Here is a 16113-nt window from a genome sequence, read left to right as displayed (position 1 = left end):
TTCCAGGTATAGTCTTGTCTGCCATTCCTGGGAGTCAGTGTGAGGCCAAGCTACGTGGGCGAGTAGAGTGAACCCCGAGCTAGAGCTGCTTGGGCCTTGTTTGCCCTTAGACCTTGCAGCTGAGTGAAGTATCTGGGCAGCCCCCTGGGCCTTCCTCCTCCTCCTCCATCTCCTTGCCATCATTTCTTGAGCTCCTGCTGGGCACTAGGCCCCAAGCAGCTGCTTTACATTTATTGGTGTTAATCCTCACACAACCCCACAGACTGGGTTTTTAATCATCTCCGTGATGAGGAAAGGCTCAGCAGGGTGCAGTCACGGATCAGGTCTCACCGCTGGATTGGAAGGGAGGGTGAGGCCACCATTGGTGCCCATTTGACTGGTCAGAGACTGAGGTCAGCATAGCTAGGTCCTGGGCTGCCCCCTGCAGAGCTTAGTGCAGCGGTCCACCTGGGCCTGTGGATCCTCAGAGCAGGAACAGGGGTTGCCCGGGTTGTTCCCAGCGGGCTTTCCAGAAGCCCAGTGCCTACCCTGGTGGGCCCTTCTCCTGGGGTGTGTGCAGCATAGGCTCAGGCCTCTGTCTCCCAAGCCCTACTATGTGCCAGGCCCCGGGGAGATGATACCAGTCAGAAGAGCTTGTAAAATATGGAGATTGAATGGTGCACCCTGAACCAAGTGCTTCTGGGATTATCTTATTCACTCTCAAGACATCCCATAAGGCAAAGTCAGTGAACCCTCCCATTTTACAGACGAGGAAACTAAAACTGGGAAAGGCTAAGGAACCTGCTTATATGCTGGCTGAACTGGGATTCCAGTGCAAGCCTAATGACCCAGGGCCTGAGGCCTTGGTCATCACACCTGGCTTGAAGAGGGTAGGGTGCAGGACAGGGATAGAGCAGGCCCAGAGTGAGGACAGTCCAGGCAAAAGCCTGGATGCCTGAAGGCACGTGGAGAGGACTATGTTGTGGTGAGGTGGTGGTGGGTGCCTTTGGATGAGCTCTGAATGCATTTCTGGGTACCAGAGCCTAATTTAAGGGTCTCAGGGTGAGTTACAGGGTCAGGTAGGCATTGAGGATATTCTCTAGCTGCCAGGAAGAGGGGACTGGGGCAGGAGGCTGCAACTGGGCCAGGATCTAGAGGCCGCTAGGGGCTATAGCAATGGCATATAGCAACAGGCCTTCTGGAAGAGAACCAACTCACATCCATTGCTGAGGGATTGGATGTAGGGTGGGGGGTGGCCAGGACCACGATAGGGCCCAGGGCTCTGACTGGAACCTGGGGGCCCTGGAGCCACCCTGAACTGGGCACTGGGGTACTAGGGACAGACAGCTTGAGAGAGTGGGGTGCCCTCAGGCCATCCCATAGGCAGTGTCAGGGGCAGTGGGCAGGGGTGTCTGGAGATCCAAATGTGACCATGTGGGGACATAACCTAGAGGCAGCCCTTTAGATGGAATTGTGAAGACCACCCTCCCAGGCCTGAGCTCTGTCAACAACAGTAACTGGGCATCTCCGTGTGTAATGGTGCCCCGTGCCGCACACACTTTATCATAAATCCTCTGTCTGCACATGAGGGGAGCCTTCCTTGGCCCACTAGACAGATGAAGCAACTGAGACTTAACCGGTGCAACATCACACAAGCAGGAAGTAGCCATGCTGGGCTTTGAACCCAGTCCTCTGACATCCCAGCTGGAAGGGGAGTGAGCAGGCCACAGAGGCCAGCTGCAGCCCAGGGCCCGGATACCCAGCTGGGGTGCCCCCAGGGCTGACATGGGCTTCCAGGGCAAAGAGGAAAGTGGTGAGTCAAACAGAAAGCACCAGATGTGGAGTGAGCTTCCTCCCCTCCCAGCTGCCCCTGGTGCCAAACTTTCAAACCCCACAGCAGAGGAGCGCATGGGGGAGGGGAGGGCAGTGAAAGTGGCTGCTGCTGAAAGGAGGCTCTGATGTACTCCAGATGTGGGGTGGGACTGACAGACACCCAGACTCTGGTTCCCTGCTGACAGGTGGGTGAGGAAAGTGAGTCCCCTCGCAGCATAAGGAAGTGTAAAGCCTGCCATATCAGGCGGAACGTTTCAGGTCCCAAGGCCTGGGAGGTTCTGGGACAGGGTGCAGGTGGATGTGCCTAAAACCCTTCTTGAAGGCATTCCCACAGCTCAAGAACTGACCAGGGCTCCCCACTCTCTCTGCTTGCACAGAAATCCTCTGTCTCTTGTCATTCTGCCCAGCCCTCCTGCCCAGAGCCCTAGAGCTGTAGAGTTTGTTCTTTCAAACCAAGTTTCACGTGGAACTCAACTATGTAGTTTTTAAAAGATAAAAGCATCATTTTAAACATAAATGTATTTTATAAGTTCAAATTCTCAACACTTTCTTAGCATTAAGTCCATCAAGGTGAACAGCGATGAGCACTGACGTTTGAACTGGGGGCTAGGATGGGAGTTGCAGTCTTATGTCAGCCTCAGCGTTCAGTGTCTTTTCAGTGTTTGGTTTTGGTGGCACAGGACCAAATGACCCCACCAAGTGATTCTCACAGATAAGTGGTTACAAATGGTAGCATGTTTCTGAAGGGCCCCTTGCAGTCTCTTTCATTTGCAGGGGCAGCAGGAGAAGGCTCATGTCCAGCTCAGCCCAAACCTGGGTCTCTGGACACATGGGTAGGATTCTAACGTATCATAGTTTGGTGTTGTGCCCATTTGAGTGTGTGTGTGCTTTTTAAAACTGGGCTTTTTCCAATAGTTAAAAATATGAACGAAAGAGGGAAAGAGGGGGAAAAAAAGGAAAGGAGGACGGGAAGGGAGAGCAAGGAGAAAGAAGGAACTCACGTGGGGCATCTGAGGATGCCTTCACTCAGGTTCTTGGTGAGGGCAGCCTCTGTCTCTCCTGGGAAGCCCACCCTGACTGCTCCACCCCTACCTGTCCAGGAGGTTCCAGTGCCTCCTCTCATTCAGCATCTGTCTCAGCAAGTGAATCTGGGCCACATACTTCTGAAAAGTCTCAGGAGTCCACGACTCCCTCCTGGCTCTGGTGTGGACTTTCCACTCAGTCCCTGGTTCTGGGGCAGGGAAGAATGTCCCAAGGAGGGGACAGGGACTAGGGGCTTCCCCAGGCCCTATGTGGGATCTCCAGGGGTGGGAGGACTGGGGAACCCAGTGCCCCTGAGAGCCTGGGGTTTCTGTACCTTCATTTCTGGGAACTTGCTATACTTTAGGAAGAGAGAAATGAGAAGCAAAACCCTAGGGCCCCAGCACCACCAACCCCCCTTCCTGTCTTTCTTCCGCTGAGTCATAGCCAAGAGCCCAGCACCTCTGCCTCCTTTGGGGCCATCTGGGTGGGGTGGAATTCAGAGTCGTGTGAGGACACAGCATCTGGACAAGTCCTCTTTTCCTGCCAATATCTGTGAGGGACCCAGACTTGCTGAGGCCTGAAGCTACCTCCCAAGTTTGGAGAATGGGTGACTGAGGTCCTTAGTGTCCTGTCTCTCCCCCATCCCCAGCCCCACTGTTCACCTGCAAGCACTGAGCACCAACTGTAAGCCAGGTAGGGTGGTTCAGATGGGGCCCTGTCCTTGAGGAACTCATGGATTTGGACATGGATGAATCCTGACAGGCCCCTCATGACTGGCTGGGTCCTTAGGCTTGCTCTGGTCAGCAGTAGGGAGGCAGGCCACATCACACATGCCCATCATAGAGACCTGCACACCCCTACACAGGTACCCATAGATATGTGCATGTGCACAGGTGTGGGACTTGAGCATATGGGTCCATGTCCATGATGACAGGTGTGTCCACGCAGGGCTTCCATTGGATGGGGGAGCTCCAGGCTCTGAGAACCAGTTCAGGACCTTGTGTGTGTGGCCTCTGTGAGAGGCCCCAGGTTGCTGAGGGCCGAGGCTGCCTTCCATACTTGGAGAAGGGGCGACTGAGGTTCTTATGAGGTATCACCCTGTCTTGGAGGCCCAGCTACTGTCTCTGAGTTATGGGAGCCCATGGGAGCTTGAGTACCGTGCCCCCATTTCATGGAAAAGAAACCTGAAGCCCAGAGAGGGCCCATGACTTGCCCAGGGTAGCACAGCAAGTTAGGGGAGATCTGGGAGGGGAATGGGCCAGACCTGGGCACCTGTCCACATCCCTGACCTTTCTGGCCTGGCATTTGGGGCTTGGCAATCCCTGATGACCACACTGCATCAAACTCTGGGTTGATTCTCCCAGAAAACCCACCTAGGGACCAACCACAGGGTCCTCCCAAGCCTTGCCATTCCTAGGAATTTCCCCCACACTACACCTTTGCTTGGGCTGTCCTAGCTGCCTGGAATGCCCTCTCTCAATCAATCTCTGTCTATCTCTCTCTGATTCTGCAAATAAAATCCAAACTTCCAAATTCTGTTTAAATGGTTTCTATACCTTCTTTGACCCCCTGGAACTTTCCCCTGCCTCTAGCCTCCCTCAGCCTCTGTCCCCCTCACTCCCACCCATTTTGCACCCACCTACTAAACATAAAATTGACCCCTAGAGCCCTAGGCTGGGTGTGAAGGGTCCTTTGAGGCTGAGACAGTGAAAGCCACACTCAGGCCAGCTCAGCCCTCCAGACTTTGCCAGGCACTGGGGTGGGCCCTGGAGCTAGGAGAGGAAACCGCACCTCTGCTAGGGCTCACCATCTGCCCCCAACTCTGCTCCTTCCCTGAAGGCCCAGAAGCCTAGAGCACTGTACTCTAGGCAAGATTGATCCCTCGGAGTTTACCATTCCAGCTTTTGTTTATTCCCCCACACCCTGAGTACCCCTCAACTGGGGGCTAGGCCTGTGTTTGGTGGGTTGGAGGGTGGGGGTTGAACAAAGAGTAGAGAAGCTTCAGATTTGTTGGGTGCCGCCCTTTCATTAAATGGCCCTGGACAGAGCTGTCTGCTCCTTTCCAGAGCTCTTCCCTTCCACTTGGTCTCAGGAGGTGGGCAGGGAGTCTGCCTTTGCCCCATGAGGCAGTGAGCCCCATCACTGCCTGGCTATCCCCTCACTCCCCTACACACCTAACTGGGAGCCTAAGATTAATTGTCAGGCCTACCCTTGGTGCTAGAGTATGAAGGAAAAATTGACAGACACTGCCCATAAGGAGTTCATAGCCTAGTGGAGGACAGAGGCAAGTAAACAGGTCCTTATCCTTGGCCCATGTGGCATGCATTTGATCACTGTCTGCTCGGCACTGTGCCAGGCACTGGCCGTGGGCGGTATTCAGATAAGGCCCCGCTTGCATGGGGCATATCCCTTCCCACTCAGGTTTCCACACAGCAGTTACAGTGCTCAGCTTGAGGCTTTCTCTATGGCAAAGGCCAGCTTGGTAGGTGAAATAGGCAGGGAGTTCACCCCCTGGAGCAGCCCTAAGCCAGGGAATAGTGGGAGTTGGTGGATACACATCCCAGCTTCCTTACCTCTCGGGTAGGACAACCCTGATGTGCGTTCTACACTATCTCTCAACCGAGGACTGACCTCAGTTGCCCACAGAGAGAGCACACTCATTAACACGCCTGCTTCGGCTTCCTTTCCTTCCCTGTCTCACTTCCCCTGTCCTCTATGTCAGGAACTGGGAAGGCTCTGCGATTTCACCCAACTCACAAGCTAACAAGTTGTCATATTCCCGAGGATGTTGGCAGAAGACACAGATTCCTGCTTGAGAAACAAAGGTCAGTTTACTTTCTACAGTAACAGTAGACAGAGTATCAGCATTTTCTTGTACCACTTCCCTGAACCCCAATTCCTGCAGAGTGACCCAATAAGGGCCAGATGATGCCTGTGCATGCAGTGGGTTGACAGGAGAGGAACCCTGAGATCAGGGAACCCAAATCTTTTATAATAGACTATAAACAAACCTGCCCACCCTTCACTCCAGAGGCAGATATTATCTTTATTATACTGGACAATAAATCTGCCTTTTTCCCTGGAGGGAGACGCTATCTCTGTCTTCTAAGGCTGTTCACTGGAATAATCACCCTTGAAAGTATTGTTTGGAACAAGGGCAGTCAGTGCCTCTACCAGCAAGTGTACAGAAATGGGAGACAACCAGGAAAAATTGCCTCCCTATCCTCTACTGGTGCTTCTTGACATCACCTCTGAAATAAGCTGTTTGTGTTTGGATCCTTGTCCCTGAGCCTGCCTCTGGGGGAAACCCTCCAAGACTGGGAAGATGACACTAAATGGGCAGTAATGGATTTCTGGTGTGGCTCTCATTTCTCCAGACCTGTCCTGCAAGTAATGCAGGGGAGCCACATGAAGGAAGAAGTTTCCTTACCCAGAATCGATACTGTTGTGACTCTTAGGGAGGTGCTCTAAAAGACTCTTAGGGTGTCATTTTTTCATGTTTAAATATTTAGTCCATCTAGAATTATTGAGATTTCCCTGTGTGAGGTAGACATTGGACTTCATTTTTTTTCCCAAATCAATATCAATTATTGGATTGATATTGGATCAATATCATTTATTGGAAATTGTGCCTGGTCTGTCACCACTCTCTTCTAAGCTGCTTGGAGGCTGTTATTTAGAATGTATCACAAGCACACAAATGATCAATTCACAATAAATGGACTAAAGAACACATGGGCATCACCATCACTGGGGATTTGACACTCAGCGGTGGCACAATGTGAGACAAACCCAACACCCACTCGTGATGACACCATTCAGACCCCAAGGAAATGGAGGGAGGCTGTGAACCAGCCTTAGAGTTCACAGGGGATTTGAACACGAATTGGGAAGGTTTCTTTCTATAAAAATATTTAACAGTTAATAAAAATTTCAAAAAGTTGAATAACATTTTAGTTTAAATCTTTTTGACTTAAATTTTTATATCAGTTCCTTATAACTTATAGTTTGTATTTTGCCTTTTAATTTTACTAATTTTGATTATTTAAAAAATAACTTTTTGGAATGTATTTTAAATACTTCCAATTTCTAATATTTTAAATTTAATTCATATTTTTGTGCTCTTTGAATATAATATTTTATTTTAGTCTTTTAAATCATTATTGCCAATAGAATAGTAATTATGTGAAAATCTTGACTATAACAACATAATCAATAGTTTTACTGGAATTAAAGCAAGAACAGTGAATGTTACAGAATAAGTATATAATACCTTATGAATTAGGCATGTCTTTATCTTCTTACTCACTTGGTATCAGTGAACACCTGAACATAAGCAATACTCATTAAATTGAATCATCTTTGATATCTGACTTTCTGATATTTTTATGACTTTCAGACATACAAAAACCACAGATTTACGGATTTTTTATTGTTATGAAAGTTTACTTGTTGAGTAGGAGGATAGCACGTGTTTTATTAGCAGTTTGTAGCTTGACTTATGATTTTAAATATTTAGATTCTGTAGTGTGGGCCTCCATTTGTCCTTTTGCCCGGAGCACTGCAAATGTCAGGGCCTGTGCTCCAGTGGGAAGAGCAGATGTGTCCATAGTTCTTCCTGTTGCAATAAGGGCCAAAGAAAGAGTGCTTCTGGGGCTCTTGTCTACTTGGGCCTATGGTCAACGGGGAGCCAGAGGGGTGGATTGGGACCAGGGAGGAGACCCCAAGGAGAAAAATCACCAAACATATTTACTCCTCACCATGATTCTGTAAGGTAAGAAGTCATGACTGGCTCAAGTCATGCAGAGTGCCTGGCTCTGGAGCCACCTATATAGAGCAGGGCACCAGTGTCCTCTGCAAACCCACTATGTGCCACCTAGCAGCTCTTCCCACTCAGGTCGGGTGGTTCCAGGTCCAGTCCTCCCATGGTATCTTCCCAGTCAAGGCCAGCCTGACCTGGGTGCAGGCGCCAGGGCTGCTAAGTGGTGGAGAATGCAGCACTACACTGCCAGCTGCCTCAGGTAGCCCCAGAGAACCAGCACTCCAAAGCGCAAGCGTAATGGTGAACTATGTCCCTAGGGTGCCCCACCATCTTCCTGCAGGGGTCAAAGGGCCTCTCTGTCACAACCCTGCCTCACAGCCCCCGCCTGGGCACTGAGTCTCAGCCCTTCCCAACCCCAGGACTGGCCTCTGGAGGATGGGCTGGGGGCCCCATCTCTGTGACATGTCGGGGGGGTGGGGTGGGTAGCAGGCTTGGAGCTGTGCTCAGTGAGAGCCAAGGAGTAACCTGAGGGCATGAGGGGAGAGGCAAATCCCTGCCCACACCTCTGTCCAGCCTTAGCCAGGGAGCGTTCTCCATTCTTCTGAGGGCAAACAGGTCCTGAGTGGTTAAAAGACTGCCCCAAGGTCACCCAGCTAGAGAGGGAGGCCCTTACTTCCCCTCTGTGCCTGTCTAGACATGCCTCCCAGCACCCCTTCAAGACCCCTGCTGTCCCCAGGACCCTGTGATGGGAACACTCATGGATACTCCCTCAAAGTGTGACTAGGTCCCAATCCAGTCCCAGAACCAGGTCACAACCTGCACAGCGGTCCTGGGGGCCCTGCAGCTTCTCCTCTTCATCCTCTAAGTAGGGAAACTGAGTCTCCAACAGGCCAGATGTGTGCTCAAGACTGCACAGCTGGGCACTGGTGCTAGGACCATACCAGGTGGCCTGATGCTGAGGCTGGGACCTGTACCCCAGCTGTGGGACAGGGATCTGAGGGGAAAGACCCTCTAGGAAAAGACTGGCCTGAAGGAGAGACAGAAGTCCTGGCCAGAGGTTTCCCATTCATCAGCAAGGGACTCAGTGAGCAGGGCCTGCCACTGCTGATCCCACCTTGCTCGCCCTCCTCCTTCCCCTTAGCCTTCGTAGCCCTTACTGCTCACCAGCCTGGGCAGTACACTTGCACCTAACATCCCACTTTCACCTGTGCCCCCTCACCTGCCTATTGCCCCTCCTCCCAGGCACGCACGCCCGCTTTTTCCCTATTGTTTCTGGTTGTCCACTCGATGCCTATCCCTGGGCTGAATGCTGGGTACCGCAGAGGTTGTGCCAGACCTGAGCCTGTCCTGGCAGAGCCCTTAGAGGGACCCTGCAGACTCAGTGCTGACAGAGGGGAGTCTAAGGAGGCACCCACAGTCAGGGAGGGCTTCCTGGAGGCAAGGATCCCAGCTGTGGCCTCAGCACCCCCTCCCCCTCACCTAGATCACTGCCCCTCCTGTGAGCCTCTCTCTGTGGAGTGGCCAGCGAGTTCCAGGAAGCGTCCCCTCGCTCTGCAGTGCCGATTCCAAGAACTGCGGCTCCTGGCAGCACTTGCTCAGGATCCTTTCCTAGAACATAGGCCTCGCCCCACCCAGGCTGCTGGGGTCTCATTGGGCAGCTGGCAAAGGGAATGAAGGAGGGAGTGCCCTGGGCGGGGTCCTCTGTAGAGTCCGGACGCTGGGAGGTGGGCCTAGGCTGTCAGCCTGGAGAGGGTGGCCACACTAGGGTCGGGGGACAGGAGGTCAATGTGTGTGAAGGCACTTTGACTCTCAGTCAGCTAGGGGGCGGGGTAGGCCCAGTGAGTTCAGCTCACAGCCTCCCTGCACACACAGGAGGCTCACCCCTTGGACCCAGAACTTGGGCTCAGCTTGCTACACTCCATCCTCGATCCCCTGACCCCCGTCCCAGGGTCTCATCTCATAGGCAAATGGCACAAGCCTTACTCTGGCCTCAGAGCAGGCCTTCATCAGATAACCTCCAGAGGTATAGGCCAGGGGACAGGAGTGGCAGGTTCTGAGCAGTGAAGGGGGGATGGGACAGTTGGTCCTTGGAAGGACATGACACCTGTATTATTAATCTTATAATTTCACCTTGCCTGATTATGGTGGAGGAAGTCACCCCATCCAACACCCTCAGCAAGGTGGGTGGGGGTTGGGGGTGACAGGCCCTGATTCATGGGCAAGGACAGGGCCTAACTTCCTTCAAGGTCACTGGGCCTCCCACTCTGGGGCGTGTCCTCCACCCCTGCCACCTCTGAGCTGGCACCAGGCCTGCCCGCCCGTCTGGGACCTGCCAGATCATGTTGAGCAACCAGTTCCTGAGAAGCGTTGAAGGCTGTTTGGTTTAAAATTAACTCCCCGCTACCCCTCCCCTGCCTGAAGGCCTCCTCCGAGTTCTTGGAAGAGGCGCTCTGCTCTTTCTTCCTGGGAAGAGGCCTCTAGCCACAGCTGCTGCGATTCCAGCAAAAACACCTCACCCAGGGTGGGGGTGGGGGGTGCCCATTCCACACCTTCTCTGCCCTCTAGTTCTCTGCCCTCTGTGAGGCCCAGGGATACTCCTGGAGCCTAGCATGCCCCAGTTCATCCACTGAGACCCAGAGGAGAAAGGGGGTGACTGTCCGGGTGCTAAGAGCAGGTGCTACTGCCCCAAAGCCCACAGCTTCGCATTCAGGCACCTGCTGGCTCTGAAGAGAAAAAGGGCTATAGAGACCCAGTCTGAGCACCTCTGGGGTAGAGAGAGTATGAGCTGATCGCACTGACAGCAAACCCAGGACTTTGGTCTACTTTAAGACATGTATGGCTCAGAGAGATAAAGCAATCTGCCCAGGGTCACCCAGCTTTGCCTGCCTAAGCTCAGCCTGCCCACTAGATGCCAGGCTGACAACACTGACCTTGCAAGGATGCCCAGAGGCCAGACCCTGCAGGCACTCACACTGGCATTAGAGCTCTCTTTTTCTCTTACCCACACTCCTCTAACTGCTCCGGAAACCCATCTCCTTCTGGATAAGCCTTCATTTTCTAGTGTTTCCTTGGACTCCATGTTTCTATGGTTTTGGAGAAAAGGTTTCCTGAGAACCTGCTCTCCTAACAACTCCTCCTACCATGGCCATCTACCCAAAGGAGCTGAGAAATACAAAGGAATGTTGGCCAAGTGGAAAGGTCAACACACACACACACACATACACACACACACACATTGATGTTGCTCAGAAGTAGGGCTGGTGGGGGTGGGGAGGGGAGAAGTGCTTCTTAGGAGAAGGCTGAGAGGCGAGAAGCACTTTTAAAAACAAAGCTTTGGCCCAACCCAAACTATGAGTGAAGTCCTCACCTCTGATGGAGGAGGAGCCCGGCTCTGGTGACAGGAAGGGCCCAGTCTGGCTCATCGGTGCTGGGTGTGGGGAGTCCCTGGAACAGGGCTGTGCCTGGGGAGCATTTGCTGGGTGCCACTCCCCTTCCAGCCACACCATCAGAGTGTGGATCTCCCTAGTGGGGACTGTGCAGTGAAACAGTCCTAGAGGACTGCCTGGAGGAGTTGTGGCCATCCCAAGTTCCCTCAGCCCTCAGAGGCTACTTCTTGCACTCTGGGCCCTGCCTGCTTCAACCAGGCCTGAGTCATGGAAGCAACTGCCTTTCCATTGAGCATAAAGCTTTGGCCACACAAAAAGGCTCCTCCTGCTTTGGGCCTGCCACATCTCCTGCTCAGAGATGAGCATCAGCTTCTACTCACCCCGTATTCCCCCAAAACTAGGCATAGCCACTCTCCAACCACCCTGTGGCAGGGCACTTCCACTATCTCTGTTAGACAGATGGGGAAACTGGGATTTCCCTGGCAGTCCAGTGGTTAAGACTCTGTGCTTCCAATGCAGGGGACGTGGGTTCGATCCCTAGTCAGGGAACTAAGATACCACATGCCATGCGGAGTGGACAAAAAAAAAGAAAAAAAAAAAAAAGAGCTCTTGGCTGTTTGTGCTCCAAGGAGGAGCTGTGGAGGAGGCAGCTGCTTGGCTGGGGAAAGAGGGAGCCAGAGCCCACCTCACCTGTGACTCAGCAAAAAAAAGACATGGGGAAACTGAGGCTCCAAGAAGCTAAACCATTCGCTTAAGATCCTACAGTGATTTGGGAGGCTCTGAAATTTGAACTCTGCCTGAGTTCTTTCCACTTGGCTAATTTGCCTCTTCAAAGACATCCCCAGGAGACTTTCAGGGGAAGCATGGTGTGTATGTGTGAGAGAGAGAGAAATTTAGTCAAAGAATGGCTGTTTTGAATTTGTTATGGAAAGTATGTTTTCTCCTCCCCAGGCTGAAGAGACCTGGGAAAACTCAGGCTCCAGGGAGATTCCCTAGGATGCAGTGGGTGCCCAACACAGGCATGAATAAATGCAGGAGAAGTTAAGGAAGACTTCTCAGAAAAGGAGCATTTGAGTTGGACTTTGAAGGGTGAGTAAGAGTTTGCCCTGGCACAACTGAGGAAGAGGACATTCCAGGATGAATGATATCCTGGTATGTGGAGGGCTGTTTGGAGGGAAGCAGAATGAAATGGCTTGTTGGCAGTTTGGGAATCCATGTCTTGGAGCCTGGGGTAAGGCACAAGCAAGATATGAGGGGAGCCTGTGAATATCACTAAATGAGGAAGGCAGGACAAGTTTGGGTTTGCAAGCCCCTCACTCTGGAGATGGTGGTAGGGCTGAGGGAGCCAGTGAGGAGGCCATCAGGATGGTCCATTCAGGTTGGTGAGTGATGGTAAGGCTAGATCTGGGCAAGGCAGCCATGGGGAGCAGCAGGAGAGCAGCTTGAGAAGGACCAGGGGCAAGGTAGACGGACGTGGAGATCAACAGGTGGGGGGTGCATGTGGGGGTTGTGGAGGCGTGATGGGGGGAGAGTGGAGGCATGTCTAGGGGACAGTGAAGAGTCCAGGTCTGGACAGGGGAAGTCTGGAGGGCCTTGAACCAGGCTGTCCATGTTCCTAGTCAGAAGGTAGCAGACTCGAGTTCAAGAGTTCTAGGGTGAGGGGGACAGGCCCTGACCTGGGATTCAAAGCCCTGGGCTCCAGCCCTGTATGGCCACTTCCTCTTTGGGTGACTGTGGACAAGCTAGCCTGACTCTCTGGGTCTCAGGCTTGCAGCTTTGAAATGGGACAGACCCAGAGGTGCTACCCAGCTCACCTCCCTCACCTGTGACTCACCTCTGAGGGCATAGACCACCGAGGGCGTGGAAAGTAACAGGCCTGAGGGAGACCCATCCTCCAGGTGTGGACAAGGGTAGCAGATGGCCTAGTCTCTACTGGAGCTGCAAGGGAAGTTGCTAGAAGGTTAGGCTGGTCTAGCCTCCACCAGCCCATGCAGAGACCAGACAAAGGGTCTATTCACCACGACTGGAACCCAAGGCCTTGGTTGGCAAATGATGCCTGAAGGTGGAGGGCTGGGCTGGCAGGGCAGCATCAAAGCTGGTGGGGTGAGAGGCTGCTTATAGCTCCAGGGAGTTCCAGCCAGCTCCCCTGTAGCTCCCATGGGGACCTCAGGGGACATCAACACCTGTTCGGGGACTTCCCTGGTGGTCCAGTGGTAGAGAATTCGCCTTCCAATGCATGGGACGCGGGTTTGATCCCTGGTGGGGGAACTAAGATCCCACGTGCCATGGGGCAACTAAGCCCACATGCCACAACTACTGAGCCTGTGCGCCTCAACTAGAGAGCCCACGTGCCGCAACTACACAGCCCACGCACTCTGGAGCCTGCACGCCACAAATACACAGCCCACGTGCCCTGGAGCCTGCGCGCCACAACTAGAGAGAAGCCTGTGAGCTGCAACGAAGAGCCCGCATGCCGCAATGATGATCCCACATGCTGCAATTAAGACCCGACGCAGCCTAAAAAAAAAAACCCTGCCCTGCCCACCTCTCAAATGGGATTAAAACAAGGGACAAGGAATAGTTACAGTGACAGCTGCAGCAGCTGCCATGTTGAACCCTCAGGCTCTCCTCAGTATCAACTTATAAATCCTCCTGGGCCCCCCATGTCCCCTCTGAGAGACCTGCTGTCACTCTCCCCATTTCATAGCTAAGGAATCTTATGAGGTTCAGTGAGGTTGAGGGAAACAGCCCCCCCCCAAACCAAGTGTACAGCACGTAATCCAGACTGGAGGGGAGGTGGGGGTAAAACCAGGGTTGGAGGGAAATGCTAGCCAGGAGTAAACCTCCAGGGACCTCCTGTCTTAAGTATCAGATGTGGGAGCCCCAGCCTGCTGCCCCAGAGTGACCATTGGAATGGCCCCTTGGGTGGTGGCTGTGCAGCCTGCCTAAGCTGGGGAGGGGGCCCATACCCTGCAGTTGGCGTGGGGAGGACACCTTCACCAGGAGAGGCTGTTGAATTTCTGGCAAAGCTCCAACCTGCTTTATATTAAAACTGGTCTAACAGGTTGGTATGAAAGGTCTGCCCAGGCCTGTGCAGGCTCCACTTCTCCTGAAGAAAGAGGGCCTTTGTGAGGTCCCAGAATCCTCCTGCCTTCTTGATTAGGACTTATTTCAGGCTCTTGGCTCCTCTGTTTCACTGTGGAGCTGTGCTGGGTGGGAGGGTTCCCATCTGAGAGTGGAGCCAGCCTGGCCATGTCCCCAGACCTGTTCAGACCCATGTTTGCCCTTGATCCAGCAAGATTTGCTCAGTTGGCAGATTAGAAGCTGGGCCCAGGTGCAGAGACCCCGATGGTTCAGGGCGTGTTAGGACATTCGGTGATCACGGGTGAAGCCTCCCAGCAAGACCTCTCATTGACTGACAAGAGAAACCTGAATGGCCTAGTGGCATCTCTGTCCCAGAATTTTTCCAGAGGGGCATCATGAGTCCGAGGATGGACACCACGTAGGATCAATCTGCAAACCCACTTCCCCGTGGCCTGACAGAATCCTCTAGGGCAGTCCCCAGCCCCCCTCCTCCAAAAAGCCTTCCTGAATTGCCTGGCCTTCTACATGTCCCCAGTGCCTTGTGAGGGCCAAGGCCTTAGCATGCCAGCCCCTGGGAGGCAGAGCAGAGCAGCAGTTTATACAAACGAGGTCTTGAGTCAGGGTTTGAACCCCGGCTCTGCCCCTCACAAGTTGTGTGACCCTGAAAAAGCCACCACCTCTCTCTGAGTCTTACCTCTTCTGCTGTAAATGGGGACAACCTCTGCTGGTGCGCAAGGCTGCAGTGAGAACTTAATGGGGCGCGAACCGCACCCAGGATCACCTCGCCTCCTCTGCTCTCCACCACACCCTACTCCTCCATATCCCATACCTCTCAACCTCCTTCTGGCCTCTGGCCCCCAGGCCCTTGTGGGGCCATCCCCCCCACCCCCAGCTGACCGGTTCACTCCTTAGAACTGAGCACTGGATCATAGCTTGTCCCTGCTAAACACTGAAGGGGCGCTCCACCACACCAGAGCACAATCCATGTGCACCCTCTGCCCTCTCCACCTGCCCTCTGTCTCCTCAGCCCTCCTGGGCAGCCAGCCATCTTCTGGTCACACCAGGTTTGTTCCTGCCTCAGGGCCATTGCACTGGAGCTCCTTCCACCTGGGATGTCCTTTCTCTAAGTTGTCTGCATAGCCAGTTCCTGCTCTTTGCTCGGGTGTCCAGGCTCAGTGCCACCCTGCTCCAGAGCTTTCCCCGACCCTCTCATCGGCAGCAGTGTCCCCACACCCAAAGTACTTTCTTCCCCGCCTCCTGCTTTGCTTTCCTTTCACTCTCAAAACTCATCCTGAGTGCCCATTTGTTTACTTGTTTATCTCTTGCGTACCAGCCCATGAGTCCCACAAGGATGGGGAGTGTGTCCATCTTATTCCCTGCTGTGTCCCCAGGGCCCAAATGGAGTCTGGCCCAGTTTGTGCCCAAAGAGCATGTGTGCTGGTGAAGGACTTAATTGGTAAAGGGTTACCATCAGTTATTGTTTGTATGTTGTGCCGGGTCCTGTGTGCCCTCCAGTCAGCTCCTTTCTTCCTCCTCGGTCAGTGCTGGTAGGTGTGCTCCTTTCACCAGCCCAGAACCACCCAGGGGTGATTGCAGTGACCAGAGGATTTTCAGCATCTGTTAGGCTGGGTCTCTGACTTGAGTCTGGGGCCCGATGACATGCTCTCCACTGATCCTGTTCTAAGTAGGCGTCACTCACTCCCTTGGTAGGGAAACATGAAAATAAGATTGAAGCAGATTGGGACTTCCCTGGCGGTCCAGTGGTTAAGACTCCGTGCTTCCAAGGCAGGGGCTGTGGGTTCGATCCCTAGTTGGGGAACTAAGATCCCACATGCTGCGCGGTGCAGCCAAAAAAAAAAAAAAAAAAATTGAAGCAGAAAAGTATCAGGGGTCAGAAGTAGCTGGTAGGCCCTCCTCAGGCAAGAGCTGGACCCTGGCTTGGGCTGAGGCGACGGGGAATGGGATAGGACCCTTTTGGTCAGGCCAGTGGCTCCAGAGACCTTAGCAGGCAGGAGCGCAAGGGGATAAAGCCAGCATCCAAGAACA

General features: G+C 53.3%; 1 protein-coding gene across 6 annotated transcripts in view; it reads left to right on the top strand.

Annotated features, from left to right (window-relative positions):
* The window catches only part of HEMK1 (HemK methyltransferase family member 1), a 35197-nt gene that overhangs the window by 16266 nt on the left and 2818 nt on the right, over positions 1–16113 (top strand). For 4 of the 6 annotated variants that reach the window (XM_049715412.1, XM_049715411.1, XM_049715407.1 and 1 more), the window contains one exon: positions 11935–12072. In XM_049715412.1, the coding sequence (XP_049571369.1) occupies positions 11935–12028 (94 nt within the window). In that variant the 3' untranslated portion in view covers positions 12029–12072. Of the gene's footprint in view, positions 1–5557; positions 7407–11934; positions 12073–16113 lie in introns of those variants that run through there. The other 2 variants (XM_033424459.2, XM_049715408.1) reach the window with 2 other exon arrangements.

This window comes from Orcinus orca, chromosome 10, assembly GCF_937001465.1.
Source record: "Orcinus orca chromosome 10, mOrcOrc1.1, whole genome shotgun sequence".
In the NCBI taxonomy this organism is placed as follows: domain Eukaryota; kingdom Metazoa; phylum Chordata; class Mammalia; order Artiodactyla; family Delphinidae; genus Orcinus; species Orcinus orca.
This window is presented reverse-complemented; position numbering and strand designations above follow the sequence as displayed.